The sequence below is a fragment of the Argopecten irradians genome, chromosome 11 (assembly GCF_041381155.1).
Source record: "Argopecten irradians isolate NY chromosome 11, Ai_NY, whole genome shotgun sequence".
Taxonomy (NCBI): Eukaryota; Metazoa; Mollusca; class Bivalvia; order Pectinida; family Pectinidae; genus Argopecten; species Argopecten irradians.
Genome location: NC_091144.1, coordinates 12,885,859 through 12,906,685, shown reverse-complemented (window position 1 = coordinate 12,906,685; position 20,827 = coordinate 12,885,859). Strand labels below are relative to the sequence as shown.

The following is a 20,827-nucleotide window of genomic DNA, read 5'->3' as shown; positions in this document are numbered from 1 at the left end:
CATCATTTAGCTAGTTTTAATCATTTTCTAATATATTGTTTCCATTTCGTTTAAGAACACTTGTTCTGAGATGACATCGATACAGATTTCAAGGTTTACTAGATTTCACCTTTTTATCCTAAATGTAAATGCAAGGCATATATGTAGATACTGATAGATTCTTTCGGAAATAACGTATTATAAAAGAATAACTTCAAATGGTCCAAAAGATGAAGCGTCCTTAGCATCAGGAACGTCTGTCTTGACAAGTACTTATCCCAGCACGGAGTCTACTTGTATCAAACATTTTAGGACTGATATATCCCCATACCCTAAATTTCCCGTAGACAATGCATTGCTTGACTATGTGAAACCGAACGAAAGGCATTGCTAAACTTTACCTGTTATATTGTAAGCGTATGTTACTAATTTAAAACATCAAATACACATGCTTAAGGATCTGCTGTGGTGAACAATAAATTTTAACTGAAGACTAACTTGTTTTTCTTATACAGTTTAGATTTTTTGAAATAGGCGTTCATACCAAGGTTGAAAATGGAATTAAAATAATATGGTGATGTGCTTGATTTTCAGCTATTGTGAAGATAGCTAGTTGCTGTAAATTGCGATTTTACCGGCATTTCACTGTTTTGACCATACACATGAAAAATTAAAGCAATAATTAACAAATTACTTGTCTCATAAATATGAATATTAGCAAAATTGACAAAACCAATGTGTCCTTTGATAAGATATAAATGTCACACAGTCAACCCATTCTTTCTGCTCAGCATAGCTTTATTTGTTGTTCAACCCCTAAATTTTGAAAATAAAAATACCTTGTTTTTCCGATTTGATGCCTCACAGAAAAAAATTCTGATGACTAACATTTTCTGCTCATAATGTGGAAAAACTGTATAAAGCTAGTATATTAATAATCCGAAATAAAAGGCCAAAATAAATTCAAAGTAAAATCAAAATCATTTCTATGGAATATATATTCAGCCACTATAGGGTCTTCTTCAGTCCGAAATAACACATTTTCTGCAATTTTGCAATTCAACAGAAAATAAAAGTTGCTGTTTCTATAACCAGCATAAAAATACTGGGTCAGTGTGTTTGATTTTTTGTCCCGTTACAAAATTTGTTATTTTTCAGCATTTTTTTGCTAAAATAAATTTACTTTTATCTCTTTAAAATGTAAAAATAAAAGACCAATAACTTATACTTTCGTACTAATGCTTAATATTTTCATCACAGTGAATCGTAAAAAGATTTACAACAAAAATGACTTTGATATAGCAAAACATGTCGTCACACCGGTGATTTAAGTGAAAATGTGGAAGTGCGAAATGTGAAATTTCAATCCTCTACACATTGTAAGAAATGCTCTATTTCAAAATGGCCGCCGAATTAGTCATGTCTTAAAATTTGTTTATAAAAATCCACAATCAATAGAAGTCTAATGTTTTGACATATGACATCTTGCTACAAATTAAGACTTTTTTTAAAGCACACATACTCATTGCTCAATATTGAAATGAAATTTCAACGAGACTGAAATCTTAACAAAACATATCCTTAAGTTCGTTCAAAATAACCGTGACAAGAAAATTTTCTCAAACATTATTTTGCACTTTTAAATTTTTGTCTCGTATGATACGTGCGGTATTATCCGTATACCATGCTCTTATTTGTCGTTTCACCTCTTTTACAGTGTCTTATATTCTAGAAACAAGTACTAAAACCTTTAAAGAGTTCCAAAATATAACTTTGATTTGCCGAGCGCCACAGGGTGCAAATGTCACCTGGTATTTTCGCCACGCCAGAACCTATTTTGTCTGGGAATATGCCTACGATTTGAGCCTAACTTTGGCTTTCTACAATCGGTTCAGAGACAGATACACAGTGTCGGAGACAATCACCGATGGTCTCTTGACCAGTGTTCTCGAGATCACATCTACTCTGCCGGGGGATCGGGGCTGGTATAGTTGTGTAGATGTCAACAAAACAATCAACATTACCACTTTTGTCGACTTCAAGTACGGTAAGTATTATTTAACAAGTACAGTATTTGTTCTTTTTATTTTACATGAGTTATCTGCCCTTCCGCGTAGATATTGATTGTTGTTATTATTGTTATTATTGGGTGATCGGGTGGTGTAGTGGTTAAACCACTCGCCTTTCACCTAGCCGGCCAGGGTTCGATCCCCGGCACGGACGTGAAAAGGTCAGGGGTCACCTGCCCGATCACGTGGGTTTTCTCCGGGCACTCCGGTTTCCTCCCACACTAAGACCCCTCGCGCGCTTACATCCGGGCCATCGTGAGTGATTTACATAAGTTGTATAACTTGTTTCGCAGTCGATGTAAAATAAATGAAGTTTATATTTATATATTGATTGTTGCGTACAAATGAAACACACATTATCTTGGAATTTGTCAATATCTTACCACCATAAAATGTAGAACAATACATTTATGCCAATTTTGCTTCTTGGTTATGTAAAAGAATTAGCCTGAGTAATTGTCCCTTTAAAAGTGCAGTATATGTTCTTTTTATTTTTGAGTTATCTGCTCGCGTAGGTATTGTTGTTGCGTATAATTATTAACAAAAACCACCTACAGCAATGAAAGATAAATCGGTATGCTAAAGTTATAATGTTTGTGATAGCGATTTAGAAGATATTTCCATTTTAGATCTCGACATGGTAACATGACACACAACTGAAGAATTAGATCGCCCATAGCTTGCAATTCAACACGAAATAAGCTAATGTATAAAACTTTTTTTTTAAATTACATAAGATTATGACACTTTGCATAACAAAAAAATGAAAACCGAACATTCAGCCATTGATCGAATGTTAATTACAATGGCTGTAGTTTTATGCAAAGTCTGATGAAAATTAAAATTTTATTTTAATTTTGTTATCTGCGTTCATGGCCACTTGTACAATCGAGTTACACTGAAATCACTAGCCGTATTATATATATCCGCATTGAAAACCACACAGGTAATGGTCCGATAATTGCTTATTCAATGTTAGGTTAAAATTGTGATGCATTCCTCGACTGTCCGTTTTCTTAATGAGCACATCTTGGTTGACGAAACTCATAATTGATACTGATTTGTGTTCTTAAAAGCAATCATATTGCCTCAATATCTCATTACGCAGCCTATGTATTTCAAGGTAACCCGCTGTTGGTGGTGTTGTTAACAACAGATGCATGTTTTGCTGCATGATGTGTTCAAATGTTTGAAATCAGTCTTTCAGTTATACAAATAAGTCATAAGTTAAAGGAATCAAAATTGATTTGTCAAAAATAAAAATAAAAATAAGTTGAAATAATTTCAAAACAAACCTGATACGTATTTTGATATCATTGGATTAGTCTAACATCTTTTTCTTCAAATATATGTTACAGATACCTGCGGAGACAATGGGGTTCAGTCAGAAAAGTATGTATGTCTCATTAATTTTTGTCATTTTATATTGTCTCTATCACAAACAAGAGCAGATGTATTTGTCTCCAGAAACAAAAGTTTGAGTTTTTTTTATAATACTTTGAGATGGAATGAAGTACCTATTGCGAATGCACCAAACATAAAACAATTCATTTTATGTTATTTTTTCGTGTTAATCAGACATACGTCCACACAAGTAAACACCAATTATTGTCCAAATGATTAATGAATTTTAAGCTCCGTCGACGGCGAAAAATCTTTATGTAATGAGTGGATATAAGAATAAAGTCCAGATGATCACGTAAATGTCATTACTAAGCATTAAATTATATTGGTTTATTAGTAGTCGTATTAAAGTTGACATTTGAATTCGTCACTGAAACATCACCTTATGTCTCAATAGGTCTAATTGCATGATTCATGAATGATGTAGAATAAAACTGTCTCAATTTTCTCATTTATATATAAAAAGATGACTAATATATCATCTAGTTACACAGAGGACAGTAATGGTATAACGAGGAAGTTATCAGATATTACTAAAAATATCATTGCATAAATGATGTTAGGTTTCTCCTTTAGTAATTGCCTCCTCTCGGATTAACTAACATTTCTGGTCCGTAATTCTGTACGATTTTTGGTTTATGTTAAGCCATCAATTTGATATGCAATGAAATTGAGTTAATAATGTATTAACATGGCACTATGAAGTTTGCCTGTATCCTGGTTTTATAACACATTTTTTTTAAATAGGTTGCCTGTATCGATTTTAATTTTACGAATCAAATGTACATTCGTCAGGTGACTGTATACAGTTTAGTTTTACAAATGCAATGTACAATCATCTGGTTTGCCTGTATCGAGTTTTATTCTTACAAATGTAATGAACATTCATCATGTTTGACTTTATTTAGATCATGTTTGACTGAGTACAATCATCAGGTTTGACTGTTTCGAGTTTGGTATTTAAAAACGTCATCTAACTTCATCATGTTTGACGGTATCGATTTTATTTTTACAAATGTAATCTACATCCATCATGTTTGACTGCATCGATTTTATTTTTACAAATGTAATCTACTTCCATCATGTTTGACAGTATCGATTTTATTTTTACAAATGTAATGGACAACCATCAGGTTAGGCTGTATCGAGTTTAATTTTTACAAATGTAATTTACAATTATCAGGTTTGGCTGTATCGAGTTTGATTTCACAAATGTAATGGACAACCATCAGGTTTGGCTTTATCGAGTTTAATTTTTACAAATGTAATGTACAATCATCAGGTTTGGCTGTATCGAGTTTCTGCACGAGGACGAGTGTGCCAACAAAAATGGATCATTGGCCGTTATCCACACGTCCCAGAAAGATAAGTGGATATACGATATAGCTTTTCATGTTCACAAAGCCACGGAACTCGAAATAAAACTAGGTAAGGGCTTGTATGCATTTGGGAAGCTAACAGACATATTGTGGGTAAAAGCATGATACACCGATAATCCTTATCTGTACTTATTGAAGTGATGACCGTTCTCTCCATTACTTCCATTGTGTACACAGTGTACCAGACTAACAGTGTGTGTTCAGAATTAGTTTGTTCCCTCTCTCTGCGAACAAATGAACTAAATATTAATTCAACCGAAAATATAGCAGCAACTCGAACTTTTCTCTTCGAAATGTCATAACAACACTTTAGATACGAATAAAACAAAATTATGAATAATATTTTTAAATGATTTGATCAAATTACATTAATAAAACTTGAGGATGACTCAGCAAAATGAGTCTCTTTTGATGAAAATAGAGATTGACAGATTTTTATATCATTACATGATATCATCCTCGGTTTTATTTAACAGGTTTGACCTTATCTGCAAATACCATGCTGTGGAAAGACCTCGCTTGGGTGGATGGTTCATCCTTGACGTTTGCACAATGGTATCAATCTAGTGATAATGAGCAGTATAATTGTGTTCAGTGGCCCAAACAACACTGATAATTGTTCCATATAAGTCACTGTTATTTTTATTCAGGCAGTTTTAGTAAATGTGAGTGGATTACCAAGCAAATAATTACTATTCTGTGAAAGGTCATCATCAACTTTGAAGTATTTTTTTTTTTATTTTTTTCCTTCTATTTTATTTCTTTTTTTAAAATCCTCAAAAGGCTTTTCATACATGCACGGCCCTATATCAACAGTGAAATAATCCTCGTTTGATGCTGCATACATACATTGATATGGCTTTTTCGTAATTCGAATTTCTACCTTTATTTTGCAAGCTATTTCGGCATACAGGAAACACTTAAATCTAAACACATTGAACACAAATAACAAAATTAAAACAATACATTTATCATATTCAGTCTTTGATTCTGTTTTGAGGTTTGGTGGTCGACTATCAGCTTCAGAGTGCAAAAGGTGTTTGGAGGAGGATGTCCCTATGGTTCTCGGAATAAAATTCCATATGGACGTAGGGCGGGTATGGCAATGGGTTAGAACACAGGAGGTGGCGTGTGAATGGCGGGAACAGCAACATATCACAGGTGTGTTGTAGCTACAATGTATCAAATTGTTTTATTGTTTATTTTTGTGCTAATAACGCAAAGTGTCATCAAAAGATGCGATAAGCTGTAGGAAGTCGGAGTTCCTACAAACAAACTATGGATAATCGCTCAGTACTTAGCACTTACGTAACTCGTTACCCAGGAGGGATAGTGGTAATTTAACGCGACAAAGTATCAAACGCACGAGAATCTACACAAAACATAACATTTAAAATGAGTATAGGTCATGTAATATTAACAAATGTAAAAGAAAAATATGGTCGTAACAAATTACCACAGATAGAATATCTTTAATGACACTTTACCGATGTAGCAGAAACATGTTGTTTTAACAAATTACCACAGATAGAATATCTTTTATGACACTCTACCGATGAAACAGAAATATGCGGTCTTAACAAATTAACGCAGATAGAATATCTTTAATGACACTTTACCGATGTAACAGAAACATACGGTCTGAACAAATTACCACAGATAGAATATCTTAAATGACACTTTACCGATGTAACAGAAACATACGGTCTGAACAAATTACCACAGATAGAATATCTTTAATGACACTTTACATATGAGAAATTTGAAATAAAATGTATCTTGAGGATTGTCTTAACATACCACGATATAGCGTTTACCTCATTTTGTCATTTTAAATGTTGTTTGTTTCTTTTTTTCTATTCAAAATCTTTGCTTTTCATGTTTCTGTATTGAAAACAGATAATTCAGTATTTTTTGACAACAGGCATAAGAATCGCCCCAGGCCGCACCAGTTACACAGGAGACAAGGACCTATTCCGATGTTTGGTGTCCGGGGAGTACATATCTAGCGAGTTTGTGTGCGATACGGCCAGTGATTGTTGGGACCAGTCTGACGAAGAGGACTGTGGTCAGTTGTCATTGTCTCTGTCAATATCGTAATGGTTAAATGGAATAGTAAAAGTATATGAAGATCAATCCTTAACTAAATTTAAGTTAAATGTGCCGTAACTAAGCGAAAATATTATTTGGTCTTCATTAATCTATTGAAAACCATAAAGGTTGATTAATTAAGCCGTTAAAATAATTCCAATGGCTTCAGATGCTTTATAAACGTTATTTACAACACAAAAGTTAAGTACTGTAAAATTGTTGTTTTCTTATGCCCTATGTATGTACAAATGGAAATATTCCTGTAGAAATTACTTCACGATTACCAATAACACTGTAGAAGTGTGAAATGACATCTTCAGCTCTTATATGTACTTGTTAAATTACAAAAGCAATACATTATAAGTACTGTAATTCCCACAATGTTGGTAACATTTGGTGATGAATTATATATTAAAAGCTTATCTTAGATCGTTTGTAAAGAAAACTACGGCACATGTAACTTTAGGATGATGATATGAACTGTGTATTTTATAAAGTTGGCCGATAACATAGCCAATTATAAATTGCATATGCCTAAAGCCATACAAAACGAGTTTGCTGTGACACATTTTGACACAGATGTTGCCTTTAAATATTTTTATTATTTAATCATTTTTCCCTTTCTTTTTTTCTGGTTATCAGTATATCTAACAAAGGACTAACTTCAGTATGCTATTATTGAACAATTACTATACAATTGCTGACTTTTTGAAGGATAATACGAGAAATTAGAGATAAATAGAGATAGAGGTAAATATATTACCTGTCAAAGTTTTAATATGGTGTTTGGTATGGTTTTTTCACAGGAGAAGCGTGTTCCGGCACGAGTTTCCAGTGTAACTGTGGAGGCTGTGTGTCGGCGTCCACTGTGTGCGACTTCTACTGGGATTGTTCGGATGGGTCGGACGAGAACAATTGCAGTAAATGATTTTCTAGATATCTTATTAATATCGATGTATCATTATGTCTATATCCCATTACAAATACGACAGGACATACATATATATATATATAAATATATATATATATAAATATATATATATATATATATAACATTGTAACGTGAGTGATACGAACAAAGCGTTCTGGAAAAGACAGCGTCGTAAGTTCCATCTATGTACTGGCTATTAAAAGTCGATGCGAATCCGGGTTAAGATTTCCCTTGAATTAAGGTTCATGTGATTAAAACTGGAATATTATATTGAAACACAAAACATTTCTGAATATAAATAACTAAGGAATTTTAAAAATTCTTCCAGATAGGTCATTTGTACAGAAGCTTCGTAAATAGATAGCATCTCCTCTTTGTGGAATCACACGGTCTGTGTTTTAAACAATATATTTTTTTTTAATTTATTTTTTCAATTGTCCTTGTATAGTATTAGCTATAAGCGCTTCGTTAGCAGAAGCTTCATGAAGTAAATCAAAGAAAAATATTTTAAAAAACTGATCTCGTTAGAATGTTTAAAAGTCGATATAAATACCAAATATTTTAATAATAATTAATAGCTAATTACTTCTACGGCACGTTTATTGACAGATTTGGTTTTTTAACAAAGTTCTTAACTCATACGAATTCGAAAGAAACATGAAATGTGTTTGTGAATATTGACAAATGGGCACAATTACACAGAAAGGTTTATGTTTGACCAGACTACCCTCCATGTGAAGGAAGAAGCCAGTGGCAGTGTAATAACCTACAATGTATTGCGTCATATGATGTTTGTGACGGGGAGACAGAGTGTGCGGATGGTAGTGATGAGGCAGATATTCTATGTAAAGGTCCGTACACATACTTCATATTCATTCGCATTATAAATAGAAAACTTCTTGATAACTTTCAACCGTGGTTTATAAGTTTAATGTCCAATTAATAGCCTTTCATCTATGGGCGTGCCATATCTGCTGGTGAAGAAAAAATGGAGTACCTTGAGAACAACACGGATGTGCGGTCAGTGCTAGGCAACTGTCCCACACAGGATTTCTACTCGTAACCCATAAGGCACGTGGCAATATATTGGGACATCGAATGTACTTGATCATCGCGGTCCCTTTGTTAAAACTATTGTGCACATAATGAAATTAAGATGCAGTAAAATTAGTTTTTTATTATCAATTTTATTGTAATGAAATTTCTTAGGTAAACAGTGAACTAATTTCGCAATGTTTACTTTCTATCGATGATAATATCCCTGCTTGGTAATGACAAACACTGAATTGATGCCGTATTTGCGTATGCGGTCATTAACTTCAAATAGTGGTACATAAAGTATGGGAAAAGATAAAAGAATAGATATCAGAGATTTAAAAACGCGTAGCTTGAAAATATGCCAATATTTCAATACTAAGTACATGTATTCCAATCGCTGAGATATTAAATCATTTCATGCGAGGGTTCGTGTTTTATTAAGTGATGAAACTGCAGTCGAGGTCAACTAGACTTATTTAAAAAAAACTGAAACCTACTTTTAGACAACAATAATGCATATTAAACATTATTACTGAATGATACCTGTAGTTGATGAGAAATAAATATGATCCAAACATTTACGCTTCCATTATGTTAAGTACCCATTTTAACTTATAGAGAGACCTAAATGATTCGCTTTCATTTCCATTTCATTTCGCTTTCATTTACATGTAATAAGACAAATAGCTCCATTACCGCGTTAGAAAAGTTGAAAAATTGGATAAGTTACTCGCCTAAAGGTTCTATATATACAAATAATGAGAACATAAAGTGTGATATTCATTTGTTAGCTCGGCAGGACATTGTGAGGACTTTCTAAAGCTTTGCGATATACCAAGACAGAAAGTTAATCATACAAAATTTACGTTGGATCAAATCAATATATTTTGAAAAAGAAATTTCCAAGATATCTTAAAACAGATGGTTAAAGCACAGTATGATGAAAGTCCGGTTATTAGTCTTTTTATTTAAGCGAATAAAACAAAAGTAGCGCAGACGTCGCTTAAATTTTATAAATGACAATCAAGTGTATATTCATTTGATATCGTTATCTATATTTGACATCAAAATCTGAATTCATATCAGAATATTGTGCTTTAAGTTTTAGTTTATTTTCTGTCTTCTATTGTCAGCCATACACAAACGGTTGGAATATCGCTATTACGTATGATTGCATTTTTCTTGTCTCCTCGTCAAAATATGAAATGAAGATGAAATAAGATGACGCTTTGTTACTACGTCGACAAAATTGACACCGTTCAAGACAATAGAACGATAATAGAAAATAGAAATCTGGTTTTATTGAAGAATTTTAGATAATCGATTCTTATGTCAATGTGGCGCTATTTCCAGTTTTCTGGATTGTTTTTCAAAATGTATCAAAATGTAGGTATGAAAAAAACTAATTTTATACGAGGGTATGGATATTCCTTCCAATTTACTCCATTTTGATCCCTTTTGTAAAATGTATATCTATCATTCACTGCCACTTATGAAAAAGATATGCAATTATACTTTTGATGGAATTGGCATTTTTCTTCCAGAAAATCCCTACATTCCGACAGCTTACAGCTATAAATGTTCAACCCCTGACGTGATTTTTCCGTCGGCTCGACTTTGTGACAGAACATTGGATTGCGTTTCCGGGAATGATGAATCCACCCAGACAATGCAGTGCCTTACGCGTGTGTACTCCTGTGGGAGTTTGTTACATAATGATGCATCAAATATCACTGCTGTCGCCGTCAGTCTGGGACTTGTTCAGTACGGTATGATATTAATCTTAATTAGTCAGTCCATTTAACATTAGTTAAAGATGCTCCACCGCCGACAGAGCATATATAATATTAATAATTTGGACAATTATTTATGTTTAATCGTGTATGTATGTTTCTAATGAAAACAAAAATACATAGGAAAAATTAACTTTGTTTTTGGTGCGTGCGCAACCACTACTTCATTCCATGTAGGACATATGGATCTTTTTCGGAACGCAATTAATTATTTTTAATGGTGGTAATGGTGTAAACTAAGTAACTTTTGCAACTGGATCTAAATCGTCTGTCCCAAAAATACCATTTGTCAGCGATGTAGCATCTTTAAATGGAAGTTTATTTCATTTAGGTTTACCAAAGGACTAAGCTTTAGGAGAAATTGATATTTGCTAGCGGAAAATGAATATCTACTACTTGGATTCCATTAATGTGCGAAAATATATCATAATGCTTAAGAATCCGTACTAATGAAATATAATTTGGCATTCCGTTTTCGATATGTATATATTGAATTATGTAGTATTTATTTATCTGTATTAAAGGGGCAACCAATGTGAACTGCACGTTAAAGGCAAACAGTATGGAAACGACCTGGCCATTTGAAAACGAACTTGGAAAAAGACCATTGTCAACCTATTCCGGAAGTCCACTTATCTCCGAAGCTGTATGGATAGACGTTCGCCCATTCGTTGTCACTCAAATAGATTACACCAACACAGAAGTACAACTCCAGTTAGTTACCAAGGCAACGTCCTGTGTACAGTACATCCGGGGCTGTGTGAACGTCATGGGAAGAGCCAGGGATAGCGTCTTGGTGGAGTGGATATCTGGTCTGAACGGTAACACGAATGCTTTGAATGTATCTGTTGAAGGCTGTTCGGGATATTGTACAACATCAGAGTAAGTTACAACAGCTATGTTAAACTTTACTTCTACCAAAGTATATTTCCCTGGTTTTTCCATTGGGTACAAGTTTAATTATTACAACATACACTTTTTAGAAAAACAAATATTAAAACTAACATTATTATGAGCATAATTCGAGACACTAGAAGATAAACGGTCACTTTTGCCGATTACCTGGGGAAAAATGCTTCTTTGTTTATACTCTGACAATATGAGTGATTAGGTGTTATTGCAATCGACCTAATAGTCCCGTAGACCGCGGCACTGGGCGAACGAATCTTGTTATATACAGATCGTAAATAAAAATAATTGCTCATTGATACTGTATAAGCTTTTACAATAATGTTATTCAAATATAAACAGAAAGGCTATTATATAATAAACATTACATCGGTTCTGTCCACCAATGACAATGAAATGTTTCATTAATTATTCGACTTAAGGTCCAGAATACAACCGAATGTTATTTCGTTATACCTCCTGTGATATCAGCCCCTGTTGGTTCAAGTTAGGTTTGAAATGGTATATAAAGGACAACGTCTTTATTTTCAGATGCAAGCTTACCCCGTCCGTACAAAACACACAAATACCGACAACACCAAACACAGCCGGAAGTAACTGGGTAGCCATTACAAAAAAGGATGAACTTCCTGTTTCTGATGTCACGTCTGAAAAGACTATCATCCTTGCCGTATCTCCGCTGATATGTACAGAAGGTAAGGACAGTAACCTCCCTGGCGTAGAAAGGCGGGACAATAAAAGATGAAATATATAAAGATCATCCAAGGCAGACAATAAAATGTCTTTATGATAATTATCATTAGGTTAGCCTTTATATAAACAGGTTGAATTTTAATTTTATACCTGTTAAATAGATTAACTTTATGCAGAGGTGGTCACTGAGACAGGTTTTACGGTATGTTTATATTTTCTTTATTGTAGTTGCCACAGATGTTGATCCCGCGTATGCTAGTAATCCTAAATTCTGTAAAAACGGCATGGTATACTACCAAAAAGATAGATGTTTAATGGACTTTGATCCGACAGGGGAGCCGACAGCTTGTAGAGATCTTACTCACCTTCAGGATTGTGGTAAATTATATGGCATTTATTACTATATACCTGAAATAGTTATTTATAATAGGGTCTCACAGGCACCTCTCCATTGGACTCTAGTATCTAAAGGCTGCTACTTTGCGACATTTCCAGAGACAATAATTTTGGCCTGTTGTCATGATAGTGTAAGTCTAGAATGTGCCTAAGTAAACTTTAAAGGCGTTATGTGTCTATCAGTACGTGTGTAGGAAAACTGCTTCAAATGTAAAAAAAAAATCGAGTTTTTCCTTAATATTGTTCTAGAGCGATGACGATAAAGTTCGAATGGGTCTCCTCTGGTACCTGTTCTTTGGGCAGCATTCTTCCAAACCTTTAGGAAAACAAATATTTCTTCGCCATATATATATTGTATACTTCTATCATGTCTCATCGTATCTAGCAAACCAATATTTGTTCTTTATACATTTTTTTATATATATTTTTACGATTTTGTACTTCTGCCTCTTCATATTTTTGAGGAAATGATGCACTTTAGAACTATTGTAGAGGAGTTCGAGTGTCCTGTCAACTATGCCAAGTGTCCTGGATCATTTTGCCTGCACCAGAGATTCATATGTGATGGAAGAAGTCATTGTCCAAATCAGGAAGACGAGTTCGAATGCGGTTTGTTGCATTTATAATGTTACAAACATCACTCTTGCATTACCAGATTTCTCATAAGAAAATTGTCAGTACAGTATCATGTGACCGGGTGAGGTGTGCTTGTTCGATGTCTGCAGCATGTTTCAGTGATATAGCACTATAAAAGGGCACTATCATAAAGATATATAAAATGAGTATACAGCGGCCTCCTAATAAACATACAGATTTTCACATACCGCAACACATTGTATGCACGGGAGGTCCTTGGCTGTTAAAAGGATGTCGAACCAAACCAGATTACAGATCATCTAATATATGAAAGACTCAGCATGAGAAATGGGTATTGCATACCACTCTGACTTGTTATATTTGAATCACATAGAACATTACGTTGTCAAGTGCGCACGGTTATACTTTATCAGCTCTAGTTCTATCTCTGAGGCAAGGAAGTAATCCTGACCGTATGGTCGAATTTACAAGACAGTATATGTCCCTTTATCAAAACGCTTAAAACGTTAACACGGTCACATAATATAAAGTAGATTGGTTACAGAAATGCCAAAATCAGGTTTTGTAACAAAGATTTCTCTCTTTTTGTTTCAGACAGGGGCACGTGTGATGTACACTACAAATGCCGTTCGACCCAGCAGTGTGTCCCGTTCAGCCAACTCTGCGACGGTGTTCGACACTGTCGTCGGGGAGACGATGAACTAAACTGTCACCCTACGTGTCCAGATAACTGTAAATGTCGCGGGATGACGTTCCAATGTGATAGTGATACGAATATTATCCCTCTAAATCGGATCCATTCTGATGCAAGATGGATTAATCTGACAACCAACATGTCTGACCTGCGTCCTCACGTCCCTGTCAGTCTGCAGCTTGTAACAACACTTATTTTGAAGCACTGTTCTATCCGCGAGCTTCTCATTAGTGGGCAATCACTCTTCCAGAACATGTCTGCTCTTCGCCATCTTGACTTATCTTTCAACAATATTGAAACACTGTCCAAAAATATATTTCCGAAAATGTGGCTGAAGGTACTAATTTTAAGTCATAACCCATTGTTTAGGATCGAGAGAGATTTTTTCAGTGGTTTAAATTCGTTATCCAACCTTCAAATAGCACACACACCATTGAAGGATCTGCAAACTAGTATGCCACGCCAGTCAGTACTACAACACCTGACGAAGTTAAAGGATCTAGACCTCTCCTCCAACTTGATAGAGGAGGTTCCGGCGGAAGTTTTTAAGGATTTGCGTTCCTTGTTGACATTGAACCTCAGTAAGAATCCAATTACAACTATAGACATCACGGCGTTCGTTGGAATGCAGTCTCTACATCGTTTAACGGTGACACATACAGAATTACAGCAAATTCGCACTGGAACGTTCAATGACTTCACTTCTTTGACATATCTTAACATTAGTGCAAGTTACATCCAGGACATTCAAACCGATGTATTCGCTAATCTAGGAAACTTGAAAACTCTCGATATTCACGACAATTTGCTTGAAATACACGAGTTTCTCTTCAATGGTCTCGACAATTTAGCCTTTCTATACACAGATTCCTATAAAATGTGTTGCATCCGGCCTGATTCTGTAGCTAGTGATAATTGTTTCGCCCCGGAGGAATCCATATCATCTTGTTCTAACCTTGTTGGTCTCGGGATTCTTCGAATATGTCTCTGGCTCATAGGAGTAACGGCTGTGCTAGGGAATGCATTTGTGATAATATACCGTACAATTATTGACAGAAAGCACATGAAAAAGAGTTATTCTTTATTCGTGATAAACTTGAGTATGTCCGATTTCCTGATGGGAGTGTACATGTTGATCATTGCCTCTGTTGACGCTCATTATAGTGGGAGGTACGTATCTTACGACAAATCTTGGAGGGAAAGCGCCCTGTGTGCCACGGCGGGTATCCTGTCTATGATCTCCAGCGAGATGTCTACCTTTATCATCCTCCTAATAACCATTGATAGGTTTATCGCCATTGTCTTTCCGTTGTCTACGCGGAAACTCACCTGGAGACGAGCTGGAGTTGTAGTGAGTATTGTTTGGCTTTTGACTATCGGAATAGCCATAACACCACAGGTATTCATCCAAGCATACTTTAAAGGAGAGTTTTATTCGAGGTCCGGTGTCTGTCTGGCGCTGCCCCTAACAGGCGAGAGTTCACCAGGAGACGAATATGCTGCGGCTATTTTTATCGGCCTGAATAGTCTTGTGTTCCTTTTAATTGTTATGGCACAAGTGTATATCTACAGAACCATGAAAGGCAGTGGCAGCTTAGCGGCCACACAGAACCGGAGGATTGAAATGGAACTCGCCAAATCCCTGTTCCTGGTCGTGGCCACAGACTTCTGCTGTTGGTTTCCGATAGGTGTCATAGGTTAGTTTTCACATTCACTCTATATATAAGATTATTACAGCAGACTATTTAAAATACATATCCATGTTTCATCACTCCGTTCACTCCGTTTGATAAAAAATCTGACAACATCCTATTAGGGTCACGTTCGGGTGACCTTTTGAATTGGCCGATCAAAGTGCTTCAAAGTGATGTAACTAGGTGTAGAAAATGATTTTTATCTGAAGACCAGGTGGTATAAAGGTCACCCTTATAAGACTTATGGAATGTAATTACAAGTGGTTATAAATAAGGATCTGTATTTCAATCAGATTGATTACTACAATGAAATTGGATTTTGATAAAATATCGAATATTTCAACAAAGAGCAAGAAGGGACCTTTAACGTAATATTTGTTCGTAAAACATGGAGAAGATAAACTGCTGTGCTGAATGCTTAATCCCTTCATCTTAACACCGTCGTATAAAACCAGATATTATAATTTTACGGAAATAATCATACAGTTTGATCAAATAAATTGCGAAAGTTCGCACTACCTTGGCCACAAACCAATTGCATCATTGCCTTAACATTGGCGTGTCATACACTAAAGTGGAAATATTCGTGGACTTTTGTTTTATTCGTTTTTATTAAATCTCCGTTAATATAGCCATGGAAACCACAACAACAAGTGCAAATCTTTACATTTTCTTATTTACATTAAACACATCGCAACACTTATCAAACTGTGAACAATTTAAAAGTTGAGCGTAAATACTATTTCTAGGATTGTGGGCGCAGACGGGAGGCTCTATATCTCCAGATGTGTATGCCTGGGTGATGGTGCTAGTCCTTCCCATCAATTCTGCCATCAATCCTTTCCTATATACATATACGTACATCAAGAGGAAGAGGACCACAACTAGTGTAAGAATCTAGTCTAGTTACTACTTGATCATTTTATATGTTCCGACAGATAACGTCACATTGTGTTTATAACAATGTAAATGAACGTTCTACCAACTAAATATCAATTTTCTTAATTTTATCTTCACTTAATTTTCTTCAAATCTTACCAATTTTGATTAACACCATAAGTAGGTTTCTCAGTATGACCCTCCTTTATTACAAACTTAATTAACCACTGTTACGGTATTTTTCATTAAGTGATATCGTCAAAAGGGTATCGGCTCTATTATTTGCTAAAATCTGGTATTTTTAAACATAACGTTCGTGTTACATATTCGTATGAATTAGTCATAAAATGCAAGAACGTCAACTATTATATATGGGTCATGATAAAGAAAATAACGTAACGTCAGCATGGAATCAGACGGACATCGGTGACTCATTTGTCATTTGTTCGATACAATATCTTAACACGAAAATTTGTCTAAATTATGTGAAATTTCAGAAACTTGCCTCAAAGGTTTAGCTTTTGATTATTAATACTGGTAGAACTAAAATCATATTGTCCAATGGATATTTATAAAAAGCTTTGGAATTATCATTTCTCAGCTGCTTCAGACCAAACACCCAGTTGTTTCCATTAAATAGTTTATAATTATATTTGCAGACGATGCGCAGTTCCACAAGTTATACTTCTGATCGTGGCAGCTTATTGAGCTCCAGCAAGACCACTGTTCCAGTATTCTACGGTAAATAGATATTGATTCAACCCAACCTTTTCAAAGATACATGTCAATCAATATATGCCGTTAATCATCAAAATGAGGAGATAATTAGCTATTGTAATCGAACTTTTCCGACAAGATAAATTGATATTATATAATTTTCTTGGAATCTGTTCCATGGCGTAAGCACGTGCACATTAGCACCACGTAGTTCTTTTGTTTTTATTTACTAACGTTATTTTCATGATATACTCATCGTTATCGCTATTCCTCTCGTCTCTGGCTATTATTCTGGTGAAGCAAATCAAAGACAGAATTTCTATACCTAACATGTTATCAATTAAACAAACTGCTATTTTATGTTGTGTTGTCTTGATGTGATGTGTTTGATTCTAACCTATCAACCGACAGCTTAATTTGAAAACACAATTTAATAAATGCACAAAATTTTACAAGCTACAGCTCTCCAAAGTAAAATTTGGTAGTGGTGGCAAAACAATGATAATAGCAGGAATGTTCACATATCTACGTAGGAATACGGAAGTACACAAAACGTTTATAAAGTTTAAACAGGATAGATTTCTATGCAATTCTAACATATCTTTAAACAGTTCTCCGTAACTCTAAAATAATTCTGATAAGTCCTTGGAGAATATTATACAGTTATCTCTAGAAGTATCCAAAGTATGTAAATAAACAATCCGTAGACAGACTATATGTTTATAGGATCACAGGAGTTAGCTCCCATAATCAATGAGTACTATTCATAAACAATTTGTCTATTAAGAATATCAACCATGTTATGTATCTTTTTTTCAGATTTGCAGCAGACAAATATATTAAAGGAAATATATTTCAGCAAATTATTTGAAGGAAAGCGAGGTATTTGCCTCGAGTCCCACCTCAGTGACCACCTTCTATCTCCCGGCGAGACGTTTCAGATAGCTTACCATATCATTCGTGGTCTGTCCTTCCTCCACCTAAGGGGTATCATACACGGCAACGTCTCAAAGGAGTGTGTCTTTATCAAAACATCTAAACAGGTATTTATTGGTTCAGGTGCGATTAGCTTAATGTTTCCAGATCTTGGTATAAATAGAATTTAAATCAGAAAAAAAAAGTTCGGAAAACATCGTTCCAGCAACACAGTCAACCATAGTGTACGTTATACAGTTCCATTGATGTACATCAAAGACTCAAATTGCATGTGTCTTCTGTTGCCGTTAGTTTTACTGCATTTGCACGAGATAGTCCATGGTTAGATATGACGTCAGTGATAGTAACCCCTGGTTTAATTGAAATGTTCTGATACTGCACAAACTTTGAATTATACATTATTGTTGATGAACTCTATATCGGCTCCGACATCGGACACTAACACAGGGACCTGACACGATTTTTGAAAATAACAGTATACATATATATATATTATAGTATCAAGGGTATGAACTCGGCGGTCGAGAAAAACGAACCTATTTTTTTTTAAACCGTGATTATTTTAATTAATGGGTTCTATACAACATTGACGGATATCTTACCTTAAAGAGAAATAATTTATCTTTTCATTGAGTGCTTGATGAACAAAATTGGCCAAGTATTGACGAAGTTATGGCTTGATGAATCGGGAAATTTACGAAAGATATGCTAGGTAGACATTTCCCTGTCTGGTCGAAATGTCGTCTCGGCTTTAATGGGTACCTCAAAAACCAAGCCAAAATCACAAAATCTACGCTTGTGGTGGTAAACAGTACCCATAACTGTGTTCATCCACAATCTCCTTTGGAGGTGTCATGACCCGTACTTTGTAGAATCTCCATTTAAACATCGTGTAGCTCACTTATTTTAACCGTCACCGCCATGTTCATTTGTTCTTCGGAACGCTTCTCGAGTTTTCGCACAAACACAACACTACATAATTTGCATAATGTAGTCACGATATATAAAATGAAAAGATAACTTATTTCTCTTTAAGGTAAGATATCCGTCAATGTTGTATAGAACATTGACGGATATCCGGACAGGGAAATATCTACCTACACGTAGCATATCTTTCGTAAATTTCCCGATTCATCAAGCCATAACTTCGTCAATACTTGGCCAATTTTGTTCATCAAGCACTCAATGAAAAGATGAATTATTTCTCTTTAAGGTAAGATATCCGTCAATGTTGTATAGAACCCATTAATTAAAATAATCACGGTTTTAAAAAAATAGGTTCGTTTTTCTCGATCGCCGAGTTTATATCCTTGATACTATAATATATATGTATATACTATTGGTTAAAAATTTTCGTGCCAGGTCCCTGTGGACACTAACTGTGGGAGGGATCATATTATTACAAATGTTGGTTTTTTAAATTATTATTACAAAAATAAGTATTTCATATGTTAATCACCTTCTGTTTACCATTTGTAGACTGTGTAGTGTCAACTAATAACTTTTTACGTCACCAGGTTGTAAGCCGAGCCACACTTGTGATGGATGTCAAGAATGTATCACTGCAACATCAAGGACCTAGTGTAGATATCCAACAATACGGAACATTGATAAAGTCACTTTTACGGAAACTCAGCAAACGCTAGTGACGTCATATAGATATCCAACAATACGGAACATTGATAAAGTCACTTTTACGGAAACTCAGCAAACGCTAGTGACGTCATATAGATATCCAACAATACGGAACATTGATAAAGTCACTTTTACGGAAACTCAGCAAACGCTAGTGACGTCATATAGATATCCATCAATACGGAACATTGATAAATTCACTTTTACGGAAACTCAGTAAACGCTAGTGACGTCATATAGATATCCAACAATACGGAACATTGATAAAGTCACTTTTACGGAAACTTAACGAACGCTAGTGACGTGATGTAGACACTACGGATTTTTTTAGCGGAAACGGTCGGGACTATGAAACGTTATCAAATTGTGATCACATGTAATATTGTAAACATCGTACAAACAAAACAAAAAAATATTGTCTTTATTTCAATAAAAAAAATGCGAATTTCTTTTTTCTTTGACTTGAAAGAAATGTTAAATTGATTGTGTATATTAATGAATGAATGAATGAATGAGAATAAATGAATGACCAATCGATCGATCTTTATTTCCTCAATTATACATGAAAATTAATTTATGATATAAACAGGAAATAACACACAAACATACATATTACATATATATAAATCAAATGACTAACACATTACATATTTATAAATCAAATAACTAACACAAAAATACTTGTAAGTTATATTCATACTAAACGTGTATTCCATACACATACAAATGTATCTGTAGACATTTACATGTAATTAAATGTACACATTAGGACATTGTTTTCATGGTTTCTACTAATTTTGCAATATTTACTCCGCATATGGTTTATTGTTATAACGTTTAACCCTTCTAGTAAAAATGAAAGAATTTCGCTATAGTTTTGATTTAAAAGTTTAACAGATTCATGTTCAAGTCGACAATCATAGAAAAAAACGTCCATTTTAATAGCATAAGGTAAGTTTTAGTTAATTAAGATACAGGATGCAAGAAACTGTA

General features: G+C 34.6%; 1 protein-coding gene across 1 annotated transcript; it reads left to right on the top strand.

The window, feature by feature from the left end:
* The first annotated feature begins 1,574 nt into the window (after nt 1–1,574).
* LOC138334775 (G-protein coupled receptor GRL101-like) lies at nt 1,575–20,347 on the top strand. The gene is made up of 18 exons (XM_069283495.1): nt 1,575–2,026; nt 3,407–3,440; nt 4,735–4,880; nt 5,308–5,386; nt 5,832–5,992; nt 6,756–6,899; nt 7,729–7,842; nt 8,576–8,704; nt 10,436–10,660; nt 11,209–11,566; nt 12,125–12,288; nt 12,515–12,664; nt 13,175–13,291; nt 13,874–15,670; nt 16,417–16,556; nt 17,206–17,287; nt 18,083–18,306; nt 19,717–20,347. The coding sequence occupies exons 1-18, from the start codon at nt 1,636–1,638 to the stop codon at nt 19,843–19,845; spliced, it is 4,584 nt and encodes a 1,527-aa protein (XP_069139596.1). The 5' UTR covers nt 1,575–1,635; the 3' UTR covers nt 19,846–20,347.
* Nucleotides 20,348–20,827: the final 480 nt, after the last annotated feature.